At 39.5% G+C, this 22,198-nt stretch overlaps 1 protein-coding gene across 7 annotated transcripts in view; it reads right to left on the bottom strand.

The window, feature by feature from the left end:
* The window catches only part of VPS13B (vacuolar protein sorting 13 homolog B), a 913,516-nt gene that overhangs the window by 398,566 nt on the left and 492,752 nt on the right, over nt 1-22,198 (bottom strand). For all 7 annotated transcript variants that reach the window (XR_007772613.1, XM_050940452.1, XM_050940449.1 and 4 more), the window contains exons 22-23: nt 14,378-14,505; nt 2,864-3,098 (exon numbers count right to left, since the gene is read on the bottom strand). Coding sequence is in view for 6 of the 7 variants with exons in the window: in XM_050940452.1 (XP_050796409.1) it covers nt 2,864-3,098; nt 14,378-14,505 (363 nt within the window). In the remaining variant the exon portion in view is untranslated. The remainder of the gene's footprint in view (nt 1-2,863; nt 3,099-14,377; nt 14,506-22,198) is intronic.

Here is a 22,198-nt window from a genome sequence, read left to right as displayed (position 1 = left end):
GGAGACTTCAGATCATGGACAGAGCAGAGTAGCAGCTCTTTCTTCTCAAGGTGGATTCTTCTTCTGGTGTGGAAATGTCCCTCAGGCAGAATGACCCAAAAGCAAATGAGATTATGAGCACAGGAGGGCAAGAGGAGGTATAAGTCTCAGTCTGTCCCACAATGTGAGGGGTCATGGTAGTCGGTATAGTTGGATCTGGTATATCACAGGCTTAACGGTGAGTGGGTCCTTATGGGATGATGGGTGCCGTCAAAGAAGAGTCCTGCCTGGAGCCCTCAGTCAGTGCTGGCAAATGCCAATTCTTCAGCTTACTGGCTGGTACCAGAGTTGGTACTGTTGGATCCTTGCTTCTGTGTGCTTTACTCTTGTGGCTGGAATGCTAAGGTGGGCCTAAGTCTTTAGGACCCGAGTGTGAGGACTCTCACAATTTGGAAGGATATGGAGAGGGATCTTTTATCTTGGGAGAAGATCTGGAAGGATACCTGTTCCTGTGTCTGCGAGAGTGTTCCTTACTCTCATGAGAACACTGAGACAACAGGACTTTGGCTTTATTAGCTATGGCCTGCTCCAGAGCTCGTGCTCAGAGGCTCAATCTGATGTTCAGTGGGGATCTCCCTGGCCTGGAATCCAACTGGAGACTTATGGCTTTCTCCAAGAGGTACTTCCTCACTTGAAGCTCTCATCCCTCACAGGTCTGGGAAGGGAAGGAGCAGCAGATTCTGTACTTGAAGAAGATATGAGCCTCCCTATGTCAATAAAGGCTATGTTAGTGGTCATTGCTGACTGAGAAGGAGCAAGGACAGGAGACACAGTTCTTAAACCCTAGAACTCTGGGCATAGACCTTCTCCCTAGTGCAGAAATGCAGAGGGTCCCCGGGGCAGAGAAGAACAAATCTACACTAACTATAAAGAGACTACTTAAAACACTAAGAACTATATACAGTTATATTTACGGATAAGAAAGGCAGTGTGAAGATAACTTTGGACACAGAATTCAAACTCAAACCATGAAGTGGTCAGAAGGAACTGGAGAGGTGGTCTGTCCATACCTCCCCTTAAGAACCTCAGTGCGGAGCATGAGGAAGGTGCAGGCATGGACCAATGAACACTACTTGAAAGATTTTCCCGTCTTAGGTACATGCATGTCCACATGTGGAATACACACAGGGACCAGCACTCAAAGATGAACCTATGATTACACACATGGCCTGTGTAAATCCATCTCCTTTTCACATGCTACTTGGTAATATTATCCAAGTTACAGTAATTCTGAATTATAGTGCCATGCTTAATATGCTCTTTTGAATGTGATTACCAAAAGTATTCCTACAGCTTACAGTTATCTCAGAGGAATCCTCTTGTCAGAGCTCTGGAAACAAAGATTTGAGTGTAGGAGTTATTTTTGTTGTATATTGACATTTGGAGGTCAATAAGCCTTCCTGACAAAGTTGCAATATTCCTAGATGACAGGATGATTGTGCTGTTTTTTCTTTTAAAGAAGTAAGAAAAACATGTGAATGAGCAGATAGCAGTCAGACTAACTACATAGTCCTGTACGAAATTGGACATTTGCTTGGATCTTCTTTACGAAAGAATGAACAGTTCCAAAATAGCTTTCACGAAGAGTAAGGTTACATGCATATGATTTCACAGAGAAGGTAACGTTTTACGAATGACATGTCGTCACTGGAGTCCAGTTCAAATATAGATAGTCATTTAGACTCTCCCTAATAAAAGGCTATAAAAAGTACTTACCTCTGCATGGAGAAAATAAAGAAGGCGACTTAAAAGCTTTGAAAATATTTTTTTATTAGCCTGTTTAAGGGGAAGTTTTGGCATGGGAGAAAGTAACAGCTCCATTAGAGAATCAAAAATATCAAGATTGTGAGAACTTCTGTTTGGCATTATTCCCAGAGCACAAAGCCACACACAAATAAATCCCTTACAGTAGGATTTATCCCAAACAAGGGGATTCATCTCTCTTTCTCGGATTGCTCCTTCTTTTCTGAGTCTGAGAAAATTTAAGTATGGTCTGCTTTCATAAAAGGTTTAAAGGGCACTACCAACTTAAAAAAATCACATTTCTGTTTAAACATATTTACCTTTTCTTGTTACTATAACAAATAAGGTTATTTTACCTGAAAGAAATTAGAGGAAACATTTATTTCTCTATTCTTGTTTACTTTGTGCATTTGACAGCACTTAACAGTACCATTACAGAGAGTTTCATCGTTTAAAAATTCACTAAAATCTGTTTCTGCTGTTGTGCATGTGGAGGAGGAGAGACTGGGGTTGTTATAGAACAAAAAGGGAGGGGAAAATCAATAAAAAAAATATAGGAAAATGTAGTTGTAAAATCACAAAAATTGGCAGACACTCAGGAGAAAATGTAGTACTTGAAAATACTTCTTACTTCATTTTTCATAATCTGTGTTTTATAATTTTTTGGTAAGTTTCATTTGTAAACTTTGTGTGCAAAAAAAGAGAAAAATATTATGTACAAAATTCTCCTATGAAAACCTTTTAACAAGTTCTCCATTTTCTCTGCTCACTTTAATGCAAATACACAAAAACAGCAAAACCTCTCTAAAAAATTTATAGTTTCAAGATTAGAGTAATGAATTAAATGCACATGGAAAGTTCCAGAAAGTTTAAATTTTTGCTATAGTTGTACAGGTTCATGGATCATGGTTAAAGAATACAAATGTGTCTGTGGCACTTAGCTCACATATTTTGGATATGAAATCTTTTAGTAAGAAGACTGATTTATATAAAAATGTTGGCAATATAAAACAATGATCATACAACAGAATTATACATTGAAATAACAACAGGACAACTTTCCAAATTTCTCATACTGTACCTTCTTCAAGAATGGATCTTAGCACAACAAAGGGGATTTCTTGCAGCGGTTCCATATATTTGTGTCCAGCACTCATAATCTTTATCTGGGGCAAGCAAAGAACTAGTGTACCAGGCATACCGGCCTGCCCATGGTACCAACTTCGGACAGTTCCAGGAATGTCACCAGACACGATTGTACTTGGGGAAGGCAGGCTGTCATTTGGAATGAACACGCAACAGGACTGCACTTCAAGCTGGAAAAACAAAAACAAATCCAAGACAGGATTCTCAGAAATAGATCTCAACATTCTCCCAACATATTTATTCATTTATAATACAGCATCAAAGACTATATCACAGAATTACCGATATCACAGTTCATTAAAAACCTGTCTAAATTCTTAAACAGAATTAAAGAAAGGACAACAGAAAATGGCAAATGCTTACACTTTCATAAATTACATACATAGAAAATAACACCTGAAAAGGTGCCATTTTGGTCTATAAATTTGATCAAAAGGGTGTAGCCACATAAGTTGAACATACATTTGCCTTTCCACAGCTGTTTTCAGGAAACATAATGGAGTTAGAAACTGTGCGGGCAGAAAAGGTGACAAAATCCTCCTTCTTTTGCAGTTCATTAGCTTTTGTTATCACTAGCTAAGGCTCTAGAGCTGACTAACATTTTATATGCTGTTACTTTCTAAAAAAGTTTTATTTCAGTGAGAATTCTTCCCTTACTTTGTACTTAACATAGACTAAAGTGCATAAAAAGGTCAAGCTCAATCAGTCAAACATAAATAAAGCCTCAGCCAAATATCGACATGTTCATTAGTATATATATCGTAATGAAAAACGTTAATAAAGTTTAGAAACTAACAGGTTTGTCTCTTCTTGTCACTTTTCAGATTAGAACAAGAACATGTGATTTCATATGAAACTTCTGTTTCCATGAGTGCACAGTTACTTAGACAGCTATGAAACAGTTTTGATAATTCTGCCATATCCTTAGAGACTTCTAGCAAGGCTAAGTAAGCCCAAACCAAGGACTGAACTCATCATGACTTCTTAATTCAAAGGTAATGTACGCTAAAGACTGTTAGTCTTACTTGGCTCTTGCAAGTAATATTCTGCACCTGGATATCAAATAACCATAACAGCCTACACACTTGAATGCTTTGTTAAGCAAATACAAACTATGATTCAATCCGTTTCTTCACAATATTTTGGATGCAAGATGTTATTTGAAGACATGATAAAGTACTTTTGTTTGCTGCTTTCTAACTCACGTAGCAGTGTCCAATAAATGCTTCAAGATACTATAAATTTATATAATTAAAGGAACTATATCTTACAAATGATAATGAAGACTTAGTGTACGATAACTCCCCTAAAGGCTGACATTCCCCCACAAGAGCAATAATGATGTGTAACAGGATTGGAATCCCTCAATACCATGAATAATTTGCCAGCCTGGTGAACAGAGATAAAGTGACAAGAATTCACTGTCAAAAAATATAAGTAGAATTTCACAAAAATAAATACATTACATGAAGTCTGTGTCTGTTTCTAGTTTTAGAGTTATTTGAGCTATAAAATGAAGTTAATTACATCTTTGATAAGTAATTTATTGATCCAAGGTTTAGAATGTACTTTATTTATACCAGACAAGAAGCAACTGTGTATTGTTACAAATGTAACACATTTTGATTTTCAAAAACTCTGTAAAAATTAATTATTCTGTCAATGTTCAAAGATTTTTATGGTGACATATAAGAGTATTTTCTGGTCTATTAGCAATAAGTTGAAGTTAAGACAACTGGTGGGCAGTGATAAATAGATGACAAAGGCAATGCACTTATGATCAGAGTAGCTTTTCTTTTATCAATGCACTTACTGAGTAAGCAATTTATAACAAATCACCCAATATATATCTCTATGATGATTAACATCAAATGTTGCCAGAATATACAAGACATGTGGTTATAATAATCCACAAATTCCACAAACTCAGAGATACACTGTTGTATCAGTTTACTCACTGCAAGGGTCTACGATAGATGTTTAACAAAGTTCACTTTACAAGTATACAGAACCAGGAAATGCTAAGATTTTTTACACTTTATCTGCAAAATTGCATTGAATACAAGTTGCTCAGGTTATTTTCCTCTGTTTAATTTGTTTTTACCGTATTAAGAACACTGAAGTGTAATCACAACTATAGCACTCCTTATATTATTTAGAAGGAGCTATCACTCACTTAGGCCTCGATTAGACCACCTTTCATGTTCAGTAGTACCTTGAGTTAATGTGAGTTGGCGCATTGATTTCAATGGGACTGCTCATGGACTAATGGGTGGTAAAATCTGGTCCAAAATGTGTAATAATAGTAATACATTTCTATATAAATTCAAGCCAATTTAAGTGAATAAATGATCTGGAGAAAGGGGTAAAAAGTGTGGTGACAAAGTCTGCAGATAATACTGAACTGCTCAAGATAGTTAAGACCAAAGCAGACTGTGAAGAGCTTCAAAAAGATATCACAAAACTAAGTGATTGGGCAACAAAATGGCAAATGAAATGTAACGTGGATAAATGTAAAGTAATGAACATTGGAAAAAATAACCCCAACTATGCATACAATATGATGGGGGCTAATTTAGCTACAACAAATCAGGAAAATGATCTTGGAGTCATCGTGGATAGTTCTCTGAAGATGTCCACGCAGTGTGCAGAGGCGGTCAAAAAAGCAAACAGGATGTTAGGAATCATTAAAAAGGGGATAGAGAATAAGACAGAGAATATATTATTGCCCTTATATAAATCGATGGTACGCCCACATCTTGAATACTGTGTACAGATGTGGTCGCCTCATCTCAAAAAAGATATACTGGCACTACAAAAGGTTCAGAGAAGGGCAACTAAAATGATTAAGGGTTTGGAGAGGATCCCATATGAGTAGAGACTGAAGAGGCTAGGACTTTTCAGCTTGGAAAAGAAGAGACTAAGGGGGGATATGATAGAGGTATATAAAATCATGAGTGATGTGGAGAAAGTAGATAAGGAAAAGTTATTTACTTATTCCCATAATACAAGAACTAGGGGTCACCAAATGAAATTAATAGGCAGCAGGTTTAAAAACAAATAAAAGGAAGTTCTTCTTCGCACAGAGCACAGTCAACTTGTGGAACTCCTTACCTATGGAGGTTGTGAAGGCTAGGACTATAACAGCGTTTAAAAGAGAACTGGATAAATTCATGGAGGTTAAGTCCATTAATGGCTATTAGCCACGATGGGTAAGGAATGGTGTCCCTAGACTCTGTTTGTCAGAGGGTGGAGATGGATGGCAGGAGAGAGATCATTTGATCATTACCTGTTAGGTTCACTCCCTCTGGGGCACCTGGCATTGGTCACTGTCGGTAGACAGGATACTGGGCTAGATGGACCTTTGGTCTGACCCAGTACAGCTGTTCTTATGTTCTTATGAAAAAGCATGCATAAATAAATGAATGCATCATATAGGAGGTCTTAAATGAGAGGAATATACAGTTTAAGGTTTTCAAAGGAGGACACAAAGGATGAACCTCTAAAAACACAAATTTTCCTGTATAAATCAGGCAATTACTACCTGTCACAGGAAATTATCAGTTTATATGTGGAAATGCCTGGCAGAGCATTCAACAGTGGCTTCTTAAGGAACACGTTACATTTCTCATTGGGCCAAATTTTCCCCTCATGAAATTCCAGCAAGTTTCAGCAGGATTTTCACATGCATCTGAAAGCAGAATCTGTCTCTCTCACCCCCACTCTCCCCTGCCCAATCCCACTCGGGAGATTTGGCTTACAGCAAGCTCTAGTAAAGAGAGGGAAGAACACATCCAATATTGATGCACTATATGTTGGATTAAATAATAATAATATATGTTATGTATCATTTTATTGATATGGAAAGTGCTTTAAATTATATGTAATCAAAATATTTTAAAATTAAAGATATATAAATTGCATATAGTAAAGCTACCATATAAATCTTTTTTACCTTTGTAAATAATTGTGAAATGGTATTTCTAAAATTGCGACTTTAACGTAAAATGTGACTGATCTATGTAACTGAATATAAATCTGTAGCAGTAAATCTTGCATTAATGTAAGGATCTGACAATCCAAGGGAAAGAAAATGAAGTAATCTGCCAGTAAGAAGTCCTCAAGCTGGGGGTCAGATCCTGTTCATGGAAACCATCTGGCTGGGACCCTCCAAGCCACACCAAACACAAATGATCTTTTAAAAAAATATCCTATTCATTAATGTATCGCAGCTGTACTGAGTGTTACTTCACTTTTCCATGGCAACATCCTTTCTGTTTCAAGGATCTTATTTCAGTTTTGGTAGCAACATGTTCTTGTGCCAATACTGAACATATTCATGTGTTAAAGAGAAAGAATTATTACAAATTCTTGAAATGGAATCACCTCCTATTTTGATTTCTATTATGTCAAGGGCTATAACATATACTAATGATAAACTAAGGGCAAAAGAACTGTTTTGCCTTCTAATTAAAAAGAATTAAGTGAACCATATTGTATTTAAGTTTTTACTAACATATATACATTGAAAGGTGAGTGGATCACCAGATCTCAGCTATTTAAAAAGGAAAATATTAATTTACTAAAGTAAGTGATGGCACAAGAATTGTTAAAGCAGTTTATACTATTTTTAAAATTATATACTGCATAAAAGAGAAGGTTGTTCAGTAGAGAGAATTGTAAAATATGTACTGTACTAGGGAAAAATCATCCTGGCTGTGGAGTGGCCACTAAAGGCCCAAAATGCAGCAGAGGTACTGCTGTGTAGGAGAGTGGAGAAGATGTGCGAGGGATATCTACGGCCCCTTATGCTTCATTTATGCTACAATTAAAAGATTCACACCTTCCCTGCTGAGCCCTTGATAGCCAGCCCCAGGCAATCCAACTACTTGCTATAGGTGATAGAAACCGCCCAATGGGGGAACTTTGTAAGGATATCTCTAAGCAGTGTGGCCTCTGTCCCCTCTAAGTCCCAGCCCTGCAAATGTATTCCTGCTGTAAAAAGGCTAGTGTGTGTTTGTCTGTTTTGTTTTGGGGGGTTTGGAGGGGGGACAAGATGGGGGTACACATATATGAGATCTAGGGTGACCAGACAGCAAGTGTGAAAAGTCGGAACAGGACGTGACGGGTAATAGAAGCCTATATAAGAAAAATACCCAAAAATCGGGACTGTCCCTATAAAATTGGGACATCTGGTCACCCTAATGAGTCCCACAAACTGAAGAGATCCACTTGCCAGAAGTCTCATGTGGGGGGGGTGGGGATGAGGTTAACAATGAGGGCTGCCGTGGCAAAGCTGCACAGGTGCTTGACTCCTACTTCCAAGTTGGGTAATAGCATTTTATTTATCTAGCTTTTCTGCTGGTGTACCACACAAGCTCTGCTTATTTGTATGTTGCAAGGGAGACAGAATTTCACACTTAAAACTTTGTTAAAAACATCTTAAAACATAACTGATAATATTTGATTGATTTCCTACTACCTTCTGAACAATGCACAGTTCACTGTTCACTAAATTTAAAACCATATTTTTATTTGGTCATGAAACTACAGAAATCAAAACTGATAGACTAAATTTGTAGATAAATGTTCCAAAATGGAAACATTTTATAGAAATTCTTGTGAAAACTTTAGGAACTCTCTTACTGATGTTAGCAGGAAATGAGCAGGATCATCCTATCAGTCTCACTGTGTGATAAATAACGAGTCAATTCATAGTCTCTCTCCCTCCCATACCTACTGCATATTATTGCTAAGTTACATGTTACAAAAGCTCTCTGTGTCCTGCACAAGGAACAAGAATATAAGTTAACCTGATTAGATTTCTATTCTTTCAAACAATAAAAAATTCAGTGGAAATTATACTCTTTAGAGAAAATATTACTTCAAATAATTGCAGGAAACAGGCTTAATTTTCAACATATTTTAAAGCACAGAGTTATCTACTGAACATTACAAATAATCATTGTACACTTATTGGGTTGTCATTCATTGTAACATTGCTCTTCAATTAATTTGGTTTTACTACAGATGCCTCATTATTCCCACTAGAACTCATCATTAACAACCAATTAAAATAATTGTTTATGCCGCTTCATGATTTTAGCAACTATTAATACAAGTAACATGTGAAAAGTGAGTACCGCCCCCACAGCCTAGCTGCCAAAAGACTTCAAGGCTGCATATAAAACCCCACAACTAAATAATAAAAACTATTTTTAGTTAAGATTGAAAGTCTTTTTCACTGAAATGCTAATAGTTTACAAGTCCAATGCACAATATCTTCATGCAAGGGTCTATCATGAGCAAAAAGGGCCAGGGCTAAACCAGTACCAGTCTTAACTCCAAAACAAACTTTCCACGACTTTGGTTCAACACATTTACTTACTCAAACTTTCACTAAAAAAAAAATCCTTTGATGATTTTAAATTATCAAGTTCTGTTTTATCCAATGACCAACTGCAGACTTTTATATTGTACAACTGAAAGAAAACCACCTGCAAAGAAATACACTCAACTTCTATACTTCGTCAGGATGTGCAACCCTAAATAATGCCAAGTCATTGTTAGAAATCTATTCTTAAATTACATATGTGGTTTCTCATTGGGAGCTGATGTAATTTTCTTTGGATGGCTTCTCAATGTGCCTCTTTCCAGCAAGTTAAAGAAAATAAATATTCACCAAAATTTATCCATATATCTCACTATGTAAATTGAGATGGTATGGTGATTAAAACGCAGTGGAGAAACAGGGAAAATGGAAGAGAAACCAGGACAAATGAGCAAGTAATGTGGTTTAGGGACACAAACATGGAAAGTTTATTAAAAAGTTGGGCATACAAATAGCTATATTTCCTAAGCAACTCTAAGGGCATGTCTACATTGCTTCTGCAGTTTGTACTACAGGAGTGTGAATAGCAGTGTACACCAAAGTGTTGCACTGTAACTCCACTCCCTGGATGTACAGGTATGAAATACCAGTTTTTACTCACAGTAATGTAATCTTGTTTGAAGAGAGCTAAAATAATGTGAACTAGGAACCATTTAGTTTGCGCCTGCAGCATCCATACGGAGAAATAACAGCACAGCACTTTGGTGCACACTGCTATTCAAACTCCTGTAGTTCAAACTGTGGGTCAGTGTAGATATGCCCTAAGTTACTCAGCACTAACAATAAAAATAATCACCTTACCTCATTCTCTGTTTTAAAATATTGCAGTTTATAAGCTTCATTTCCAAAAAGACCACCTTTAAAAACCGGAAGTAAAATCTTACTGAGGGAAACAGAAAGAAGCACAAGCTCTGGCAAGTTAAGTGTAAAAAATACAATTAGGCAGACCAAAAAACAATCTGAAGATCAACTAGAAACAAACACAAAAACTAATAGCAATTTTTTTTAAAGTACATCATTTTTTAAAGCAGCAGGGGGCCAGCTAAAAAATTAGTGGGAGGCCAAGGGACAATCAAGGTGCTAAAGGAGAATTCAAGGAAGACATGGTAGTTGCACAGAAGCTAAATTACTTCTTTGTATTGGGTCTTCACTGTAGAGGATGTATGGGAGATTCCCACACACGATTCATTCTTTTTAGGTAACAAATCTGAGGAACTGCCCCAAATCGAGGTGTCAACAGAGGAGTTTTGGAACAAATTGATAAATTAAAAAGTAGTGCGACACAAGGACCAGATGGCATTCACCCAAAAGTTCTGAAGGAACTCGGATATGAAATTGCAGAACTACTAACTATGGTAGTAACCTATTGCTTAAATCAATTTCTGTACCATATGACTGGAAGATAGCTAATGTAAGAGCTATTTTTAAAAAGACTCCAGAGGCAATTTGGGCAAATAAAGGCCAGTAAGCCTAACGTCAGTATGGAGCAAATTGGTTGAAACTGGCAAAGAATTACCAACACGTAGATGAACATGATATGTTGGGGAAGAGCCAACACGTTTTTTGTGAATGGAAATCATAACTCACCAATTTTACGGAAGTCAACAAATGCATGGACAAGGATGATCAAATTGATATAGTGTACTTGAACTTTCAGAAAGCTTTTGACAAGGTCCCTCATCAAAGGTTCTTAAGCAAAGTAGGCAGTCATGGGATAAGAGGCCCAAGTCGCTGCTCTGGAAATTTCTGAGATACGGCATCTTTAAGGAATCCAACCAATGTAGAAATTGACCTCATGGAGTGTGTACAGATTCCAGAAAGAGGCAACAGGTTGTACTCTTGATAAGTGATTAATGAAATTCAAGGACTTCCTGAAGTCCTTAGTCCTGTTCAAGTAGAATGCTAGTGCTCTTCTAATATCTAGCATATGCACAGTCACCTCCCTGTTTTCATGATGTGGTTTTCGGGAAAACAACAGGAAGATGGATCTGTTGATTCATATAGAAAGTGGAGGCGACTTTAGGGAGAAACTTGGGATGAGGCCTCAGCGTTACTTTGTCTTTAAAAAAGACCATGTATGGTGGATGTGCCATTTCTCCTATGCCCCTAGCTGAGATGATGGCAATTAAAAATGCTGTCTTCATGGACAGCTGTAAGAGAGAGCAAGTTGCCATGGGCTCAAAGGAAGGTTTAGTCAAAGCTCTGAGAATTAGGTCAAGATCCCAGGTTGGAGAGGGTGGTCTTACATGCATGAAGAGTTCCAATTCCCTTAAGGAATCTCTGCATCAGCAGGTAAGCAAACACCAAGTATCCATCGACCTGATGGGGAAAGCCATTATGTCCACAAGACGTAGCTTAAGGAAGCTGAGTGAGTTTTTACCTCTTAAGATCTAAAATGTAGTCTAAAATCAGAGAGATGGAAGACGAGGTTGGGTCTGTGTGCTTAGAATGACACAAAACTTGGAATCATTTCCATTTTTGTAGGTAAGTATGTTGAGCGGTCAACTTTTGGCTGACAACAACACGTCTTTTACCTCATGAGAGCATTCTACGTCTAAGGTCTGGAACCAAATCAGAGTATTATGCAGGGCAGCAAATTAAGCATGTTTGAGTCTTTGCAGGATTGGAGCCTAGACGCTAAGGGCCAAGTTTTTAAGAGATATTTAGGCATCTAAAAATGCAGATAGGAGGTTCCCAATGGGATTTTCAGAATGGTCCCCAAGTCACAAAGGGAGTTGGATGCCTAGATACTTTGAAAACCCCACTAAGCATCTATCTACATTTTTTAGGCAGCTAGCTACATTTAAAAATCTGGTGCTAAGTCCTTTGGGACAACAGTGTCCTTTTTATTTTTGTAAAGTGTTTTGTGATTTTACAGAACTATTGCAGTATTAAAATAGATAAAAAATACAGTTTCATATTCATGGCACTTAAAACCAGAAGGTATCTATCTGATTGTTTCACAAAAATATAACCAAAATTATAAACTGTAGATAAAAAAAATTTGAAAAATAAAAAGTGGATCTAGCATTAAAAAAAATCTACCAATATCCTAACATCAAGGAATCGAGCTAATACATGTGTTATACAACAGTTTATCTTCACTTCCAGAATTTTTTTTGAGAATGCACAAATCTATTTGTACAACCTCCTTTAATTTTTGCAAAAAAACCAGACAGAATATAACTGCAACATTTTTTACTTCTTTGCAAATATGAAAAACTGGGTATTTATTTTAACTGGTCAATATCTTTCATACACCTCAACACATGAACTAATTTTTCATTTTCCTGGCAGATGCTTTGGCTGCAAAACGCCGGAAATGTTATTGGTAAAACAGAGAAGGTCACCAGGAGAAATTTTGGGCACAGGAGACAATTAACACCCTTAAACTCCCATGCCCTTCCCCACCCAATTCTCTCATTCATAACTCACTCCTTTATTATCATCATCATCCTCATCTGTTTGTATTGCAATAGAACCTTCATGCCTCAATCCAGGATCAGGGCCTCATTGTGCTGTACACTGTACAAACACATAACAAAAATATTTTGCTTACAAGTAAATATCTGACTCCTCTTTTCCAGCTGTCCTCTTTCCCAGTGGTGAAAATGACATTGGGGAGGGGAGAGACAAACCCGCTTAGAAACTATGAACCAAGGACCTGACTCAAACCCCAATCAAAAGATAGTATCTCATCAACTTCAGGAGGTTCTGTATTAAGCCACAATCCTGAAGCCCTTACTCAGAAAAACTCCAATTTTCACACTCTATGCTATAATGAAGTCAATGAGAGTTTTATCTGAGTACAGAATAAGTAAAGTGAAGGCTTTGGTATTTGGCCATAAACAAGTGAATAAATTAATATGCAGAAGGGGTCATGGAAGATCCAATGGTCATGCTTCCCCAATAATAATTTTTAAGTTTAACATGAAAAATGCATTGCTATCATATTTTATACCATTGAGTGGTCTCAATAAAGAAAAAAATCTGTTAGGCATTCCACAAATATTATGCTAACTTTGCATAATTTCTGAGTGTCAGTCTGCATGTGCGCACATGTGCACATATGTATATACATACACGTTTGCCTGTGTGCACACATAGGGATGAAAAAACAGATTTGACAAAGAGCTAGGACTCAGGGGGAGAAGTGGGACTGGCTAGGGGGGAAAAGCATGTGATCATGTAATTTAAGGCTGTATCATAATGTGCACACACAAGGGAGTCAAATTAAGGTTACACAGGAAACCTTAATTGAGGCATTTCATAACTTCCGAATGCTTGCCTTTGCAACCTTACTAATGTTCTTTTAACAGTTTATTTGTGTGTGTTTGTGTGGTATATATACCTCTGACCCGATATAACGCGACCTGATATAACACAAATTCTGATATAACGCGGTAAACCAGTGCTCTGGGGGCGGGGGGCGCTGTGCACTCTGGCCAATCAAAGCAAGTTCGATATAATGCAGTTTCACCTATAACGCAGTCAGATTTTTTGGCTCCTGAGGATAGAGTTATATTGAGTTAGAGGTGTATATACATTGTCATAAAAAAGCATTGCTTCCATTGAGTTCAAATTTATGCAGAACAGAATGGTACAGTTTAGTCTGAGTGGTCTACTTCTTATCTCAACAAACAGGCAAAAATATAAGTAAATGAGCTACCACTATGACTGCATTAATTACACATACTATTTCCATACTTAAAAGTACGGAAATAGTTTATTTTTAGAAAGAAAACTGCTCTGTGGGGCCAATTACAGCTGGTGTAAGACCTCCATACGTGTGATATAAAAAAAGTAATGTTTTTAATGTTTTTCTTCTCCTTTTAAAGTTAAGTAGAAAGATAAGTCCATTGAATACAAATATTTTAAATTCTATGAATCTTTGGTGAATTTATCAAATAGCCATATTTTAATTTTCAGTCTGTAGTAATTTTAAAGTAAAATACGATAATAAAACGGGGAAGCTTTTTTTAATAGAGATTTTTTAAAAGTGCTAAAGCGCATAAAAAGTGGGAAGACATAACTTTTCTCACTCTCTTTTCATCTTACCTGAAGTGTAAGGCGTTTAACTGCATTCCACACTATCCCAATAAATTCTTTCATTCTCTCCTCAGGACTTCTGCAGCTCTCAGATGAGGTCAGCATGGCTTTCAATGGAAGTGACAAAGGCCTAGATTCTAAAGCAAACAACATACACTAGTTACTTGGATGATATGTACCTTCACTCAGTAATTGATTACTAGTACATTATTTTTTTATTTAAAGTCTATAAATAGTTTGTCTCCACTTCCCAATTTAAAATGCATGTTTCAGTGTTTACACTGTATAGCAGAAACTTGAGTGGACTAGTATTGTTTTATTTACTAGCTTTAAGCTTGGAAAGGGAATAGTATCAATTAAGTGTGATGAGAAATTCAACATTTTAACAGCATTTAGAGACATCCTAAATTTTTCCAACGTAAGCTGTTAAAAAATATTATGAAGAATGCTTGACCTAAGCAATTAAAGTCAGTTTTCAACGTGTGATGGCATATTTGATGATGTACTAGTAATAAGTTTTCCACATAATTTGCTGCCTGAGTAATCTAAACCAAGATTTAGTTCTGTAAACTTGATGCAAAGAGCAAGACAGTGTCCATGTCAAAATTCAGTCTTTGACTTGGTATCTTTAATTATTAATTTAAGGAAAGGTTTTTCAGCAAACATGCCAAAATATTCAAGAAAATTAAATCATCATTTAAATGTTGTTCCTAAACTTTAAAAAATCTAACAGGCTTAAGAAAATTCTAAAATGCACAAAAAAATCACAAAATGTTGGAAAAAATAAAATTTTCTAATAAGGAAAAAACAAAAAATGACTGCCTCATACCATATTAATAATACATTTAATTTAGTTATAAATATGTGAATATAAAAATGATTTAAATGAGGAATTCATTTACAAGTATGCCAGCAGAATCGAACTACCAGACTGTCACAGTGTCTGGCCCTTTGAGAGGAGGTGGGTCTCAGCCTCACTTGTGACACAATTAGCTTACCTCCCTGCATGGTGAGAGCCCGTATGATCATATGACTTATGGGTCATGTGGCTCATTTAGGTATCTTAGGGAAGAAACTCCTCAGAGGTAGGGTTACCATATTTCAAGTTGCTAAATAGAGGATACTGCTGGTGGGAGGGGAATCTGGAAGGGGTGGGTACAGTTTCTATGGCAATACCATACCATACCACCCTTACTTCTGTGCTGATGGCGGCAGCACTCTCTTCAGAGCTGGGCACCTGGCCAGCTGCTGCTGCTCTCTAACTGCCCAGGTCCGAAGGCAGCAGCACAGAAATAAGGATGGCAAATCCAGTAAACTCACACATCACTATTAGGGCATGCCAGGAACTGAAGTCCTACCGGAATCAATGTTGGAAACAGGATGAGCAAGGAAAACCATGGACATTTGTTCATATATAAAAAAATCTACCTGAAAAGAGATCGGACAAACAAAAAAGAGGTCATATCCGGGAACACCTTGATATGTGGTAATCCTACTCGGAGGCGGAATAGGGTGGAGGAGAGATTAGGAGGAACTCTTCAGGAAGGAAGCCCTGGTAGCTGCTGCTCAGCAAAAGAGCAAGGAGTGACTCAAAGGAGCCCAGGAAGGGCTGACAGGGAAAGACTGAACAGAGCCTGGAAATAGCTGAATACTGAATCAAAGGGCTTTATGGAGAGTGTCTGGAGTGGAAGACAGACCAACCCCTCAGGATGCAGGGGCTGTGCCCAGCTTGAGGCTGGGACATAGACTCTGGGTTTTTTGTACTGGTCTTTTTGACTGGTATACTACAGAATGGGGCAACTTCCATTAAAGCCTTAGCTGTGGGGCCAAGTCACTGGATCAGCCAAACTCTCACAAGAGGAAACTGAGGCAAGGCCACTGCAGAACCACTCTAGGTTCATGAGGCAGTCATCCTGCAACAATGATCTACCATATAACATTTTTTTCAGTAGGAGCAGCAATTATATGCATTTTCCACAACACATATTAAATTATCGCTTTGAGATTTTGGACTATCTTTTGATGTGTTCAGCTTCTTCAACTTCTCTATTCTATCACATCCATGAATGGGCAGAGAAAATGGCAGGCATAAATTAAGAATTCTTTCTAGTTCATTTTAAAATGAATTTAAAATCAATAGAATTCTAATGCCTATAGCAGTCTGTAGCATATACACTCCGCCAAAAAACAACCAACCAACAGCCTCCTTCTGTCCCATATGCATCTTAAAATTGAATCTGGCAAAATCTGACTGTATGCCCTTCTCAAAGAAGTTTGGCCATTAGACAATTTCAATCATCTTTGAAAATATAGGAACAAGGCAAAAGATCGCATTCTAAAGCACCCCAAAAGGGACATGGGCAAGAGAGGGGGAGAGACTGAGGCAACAGCGTGCTCTCTTAGAAATTAATCTGTGATTTTTTTTTCCAGTAAAAAGCTATGAGAGGGTAAAAAAACCAAAAAACTTACAGCTGGCTAATAATTTAGGCAAAATCCACTTAAAAACTCAGTTTCAAAAATGTGATAGATTGTAGTTTATGGCCTACCTTGAAAAAAAAAAGAAAGCTGAATTTTATGTAGTAAGCAAGGAAATAAAGAAAAGGTGAAGAGATGGTCTGAAAAGCAGGAAGGAAAGATTATTTTGGTTGCAGCATTTGGGTTATAATGGAATAGAACGAGAAAAAAAGACATGGGAGAGTATAGAGCAGGACATTGCAGTGGTAGTGAGGATGAAAGGAGGTAAGAAATGGTTACTTACTGTAACTGTAGTTCTTTGAGATGTGATGCAGACATTCCAAGTGTATTCCAGGTAGGTGTGTGCACCCGCTGGAGTCAAGAGACTTTTGCTTAGCAGTACCTGTACAGGGGAGGCGCTCATGCCTGTAGCCCCTTCCCTAGCTATAATAGGCAGCCCTGCCCTGACCCCCTCAGTTCCTTCACATTGACTATCCAGGGTAAGACTCTGGAGAGGGGATGGAGAGTGAGTTGTGGAATACATGTCTGCATTACATCTTGAAGAACCACAGTTACAGTAAGTTACCATTTTTTCTTCTTTGAGTAGATGCAGATGTGTATTCCAAGTAGGGAATTAATGAGCAGTACCCCAATCTGGAGGCAGGGTTCAGAGTCTATCTGAGTAAAGGATCACAGGACTGCTCTGCAGACATTAGCATGAACTCTGGAAGAAGCGGCAATTGCCTAAAGGTCTGCAAATGTACGTGCAGACCACATATCTGCAGAGAAGGCGTAGCTGACGCTATCTCATAATCAGTCTTGATGCAAGATGTTATCCATCTAGAGATGGTCCGCGCAGAGACTGCTTATCCCTTCATGGGGTCCGCATAGGGCAAGAAGAGGCGAGGCATGAAACTGTTCAGTTCTGTTCCGACAGAAGGCTAGACAATGTCTAATGTCTAGCATATGGAAGTGTGCTGCTCCGAGCAAATACAGCACCTGGTTCAAATGAAACTGAGAGACCATTCTGGATAGAAACTTCAGGTGTGGCCAAAGTGTAACCTTGTCTCTGGAGAACTGCATGGAAGGAGGCATAGCCATCAGGGTCTGCAGATCACATATCCTCCTGATAGAGGTAATGGCTATCAAGAATGCAGTTTTCTGAGACAAGAGCAGCACTGGATGGGAAACAAGGTGCTTGAATGGTGGCCCCATTAGAGCCGCTAAAACTGTGTTCAGGTCCCACAAGGGGACTAGCTCTCACACTGGAAGATGCAGGTGAAGGAGCTTTTTCTGAAATCTTGTCACGATGTCATTGGAGAAAACCAATTTTCCTTAGACAGGGGGATAAAGTGCCAATATTGCTGCCAAGTGCGCTCTCAGAGAACTGAGTGCTAGGCCTGATTCCTGAAGGCGTAACAGGTACTCCAAGTTAACCTGCATGGAAGCCTCAACCAGATGGTTCCCATGGGCCAAGGACTACATGGAAAACCTCTTCCACTTAGCCAATTAGGCCATTCTAGTCTTCCTATTCTTAAGCAGGAACTCTTGGACAACCTCTGAGAAAGTTTTTAGAGAGTGTTGGGGACAACATCCTTGTGCAAGTACTGGAGGAACCAACTAGGGATCATGCTCCTCTTGACCTGCTGCTCAAAAACAGGGAAAAATTGGTAGGGGAAGCAGAAGTGGGTGGCAACCTGGGCAGCAATGATCATGAGATGGTCGAATTCAGGATCCTGACAAAACGAAGAAAAGAGAGGAGCAGAATATGGACCCTGGACTTCAGAAAAGCAGATTTTGACTCCCCGAGGGAACTGATGGGCAGGATCCCCTGGGAGACTAATATGAGGGGGAAAGGAGTCCAAGACAGCTTGCTGTATCTTAAAGAAGCCTTATTGAGGGTGTAGGAACAAATCATTCCGATGTGCAGAAAGAACAGCAAATATGGCAGGCAACCAGCTTGGCTTAACAGAGAAATCTTCTGCAAACTTAAACACAAAAAGGAAGCTTATAAGAAGTGGACAGAAAACTAGAGAAGAGTCTAAAAACATTGATCGAGCATGGAGGGATGTAATTAGGAAGGCCAAAGCATACTTGGAATTGCAGCTAGCAAGGGATGTGAAAGGTAACAAGAACAGTTTCTACAGGTATGTTCACAACAAGGAGATGGTCAGGGAAAGTGTGCAACTCTTACTGAATGGATGAGGCAACCCAGTGACAGATGATGTGGAAAAAGCTGAGGTAATCAATGCTTTTTTTGCCTTGGTCTTCATAGACAAGGTCAGATCCCAGACTGCTGCATTGGGCAGCACAGTATGGGGAGGAGGTGAGCAGCCCTCAGTGGTGAAAGAACAGGTTACAGACTATTTAGAAAAATTGGACATGCAATGTATCCGAGGGTGCTGAGGGAATTGGCTGATGTGATTGCAGAGCCATTGGCCGTTATCTCTGAAAACTTGTGATGATTGGGGGAGGTCTGGATGATTGGAAAAGGCAAATATGGTGCCCATCTTTAAAAAAGGAAAGAAGGAGAATCCGGGGAACTACAGACCTATCAGCCTTATCTCAGTCTCCGGAAAAATCATGGAGTAGGTCCTCAAGGAATCCATTTTGAAGAACTTGGAAGATCAGAAGGTGATCAGAAAAGGTCAACATGGATTCAGCAAGGGCAAGTCATGCCTGACCAACCCGATTGCCTTCTATGATGAGATAACTGGCTCTGTGGATATTGGGAAAGCAGTGGATGTGATATACTTTGAATTTAGCAAAGCTTTTGATATGGCTTCCCACAGTATTCTTGTCAGCAAGTTAAAAAACTATGGATTGGATTAATGGACTATAAGGTAGCTAGAAAGCTGGCTAGATCGTCGGCCTCAACGGGTAGTGATCAACAACTCGAGTCGATCCTGGGCCAGTTTTGTTCAACATCTTCATTAATGATCTGGATGATGTGATGGATTGCACTCTTAGCAAGTTCCCAGATGACACTAAGCTGGAGGGGAGAGGTATATACGTTGGAGGGTAGGCATACTGTCCAGTGATCTAGACAAATTGGAGGTTTGGGCCAAAAGAAATCTGATGAGGTTCAACAAGGACAACTGCAGAGTCCTGCACTTAGTATGGAAGAATCCCATGCACTGCTACAGACCGGGGACCGACAGGCTAAGCAGAAGTTCTGCAGAAAAGGAGCTGGGGATTACAGTGGACGAGAAACTGGGTATGAGTCAGCAGTGTGCCCTTGTTGCCAAGACGGCGAACAGCATATTGGCCTGCATTAGTAGGAGCATTGCCAGCAGATTGAGGGAAGTGATTATTCCCCTCCATTCGGCACTGATGAGGTCACGTCTGGAGTACTGTGTCCAGTTTTGGGCCCCACACTACAGAAGGGATGTGGAGAAATTGGCGAGAGTCCAGCAGAGGGCAACAAAATAATTAGGGGGCTTGGGAACATAACTTATGAGGAGAGCCTGAGATAACTGGGCTTATTTAGTTTGCAGAAAAAAAGAGTGGGGGGGATTTGATAGCAGCCTTCAATTATCTGAAAGGGAGTTCCAAAGAGGATGGAGCTCGGCTGTTCTCAGTGGTGGCAGATGACAGAACAAGGAGCAATGGTCTCAGGTTGCAGTGGGGGAAGGTCTAGGTTGGATATTAGGAAAAACTATTTCATTAGGAGGGTAGTGAAGCACTGGAATGGGTTACCTAGGGAGGTGGTGGACTCTCCATCCAGAGAGGTTTTAAGGCTAAGCTTGACAAAGGCCTAGCTAGGATGTTTTAGATCATGTTGGTCCTGCTTTGAGCAGGGAGTTGGACTAGATGACGTCCAGAGGTCTCCTCCAACTCTAATCTTCTATGATTCTACAATTGTATGAAATGCCCTCTCTCCTCATTCAGCCATGCAGCTGCCACACTGTAAGGTGCAGGGAGCTGATCGCCAGATGCAGAGTGCAGCTGCAGTCCTGTGTGAGAAGGTCAGGAAGGAGAGGAAGTGGCATGGAAGGCTGAACGGACAGAGCAAGATCTGACAACCAGTGCTGCCTCAGCTATGCAGGGGCAATCAGAATGAGTCTGGCTCGATCTGCCTCGAGCTTGGTGATGACCTGGGAAAAGAGCGGGATAGGAGGAAATGCATACTGCAGAGTCGACTTCCAGCTGCAGTGAAAAGCTCTGGCTGAACCCTTCCTGAGAGCAGAACCGGTGACAATTTCTGTTTTCCTTTGTTACAAAGAGGTCAATCATAGAGATTCCCCACGTTGTGAACACCATCCGAAGCACCTCCATCTTTAGGGACCATTCAGAGAGAAAACTGATGAGATGATCAACAAGACGGGTGCTGGACCCCTGTAGGTGGACAGCTATCAGGGGGATTTCCTCTTCAATACAGAACAACCACAGGCTGATCACCTCCAAGCAGAATAATCTGGAGCAAACTCCTCATTGTTTGTTCACATAGTACATTGCAGTGGTATTGTCCATGACTATATGAACCACCAAATGCCTGATGCAGTCCCAGAATGCACAACACGCATTGTGGATGACCCAAAGTTCGCGCAGGTTGATATGCAGTGTGGCCTCATGTTCTGACCACAGACTCCGCCTCCAGAGCAAGTCCAGAGGCACTCCCCAACCCAGAAGAGATGCGTTGGTAACCAATGACTTGGTCAGAGAGGGCCAAGTGAAGGGGACCTCCTGCAACATATTGCATGGGGACTCCCACAAGTGTAAGGACTCCAGGACTGATGGACAAAGGTGAACCAACCTATCTAGAGAATGCAGGGCAGGGCGGCAAACTGTCCTAAACCACATGTGAAGAGGATAAAGGTTTAACCTGGCAAGATAGATGACCTGGGTACAAGCAGACATGTGGTCCAACAGGCTCAGGCACACACAGACAGTCATGGATGGTTGTGATTGCAAAATGAGGCACACCTGTTGAATCTCCTGGAATGCTCTCAACTTAATAGAATCTAACAGGACCCCAATAAACTCTATTTGCTGAGTAGGGGCCAAGGTTGACTTTACTGTATTTAGAAAAAGTCCCAAATGGTCAAGTAAGCACAATGGGGTGTGGATGTGGCAAGAATCTCTCTGGAGCTGTCCTTCTGCAACCAGTCATTGAGGTGGGGAGAAGATATGGATTTCCTTCCTCCTGAGGTATGCCATGACCACTGCCATGCATTTAGATGAAGACCCACTGGCCAGAAGAGAGGCCATACAGGATAACTATTTACTGGAAATGGCAGTCTCCTACCATGAAGCAAAGATACTTCCTGTCAGTTGGCCGAATGGTCACATGGAAGTAGGCATCTTAAAGGTTCAGAGCAGCGAACCAGTTGTTCTGAGACAAAGCAGAGACGATACATGATAGAATGACCACGT

The sequence above is a fragment of the Gopherus flavomarginatus genome, chromosome 2 (assembly GCF_025201925.1).
Source record: "Gopherus flavomarginatus isolate rGopFla2 chromosome 2, rGopFla2.mat.asm, whole genome shotgun sequence".
In the NCBI taxonomy this organism is placed as follows: Eukaryota; Metazoa; Chordata; order Testudines; family Testudinidae; genus Gopherus; species Gopherus flavomarginatus.
This window is presented reverse-complemented; position numbering and strand designations above follow the sequence as displayed.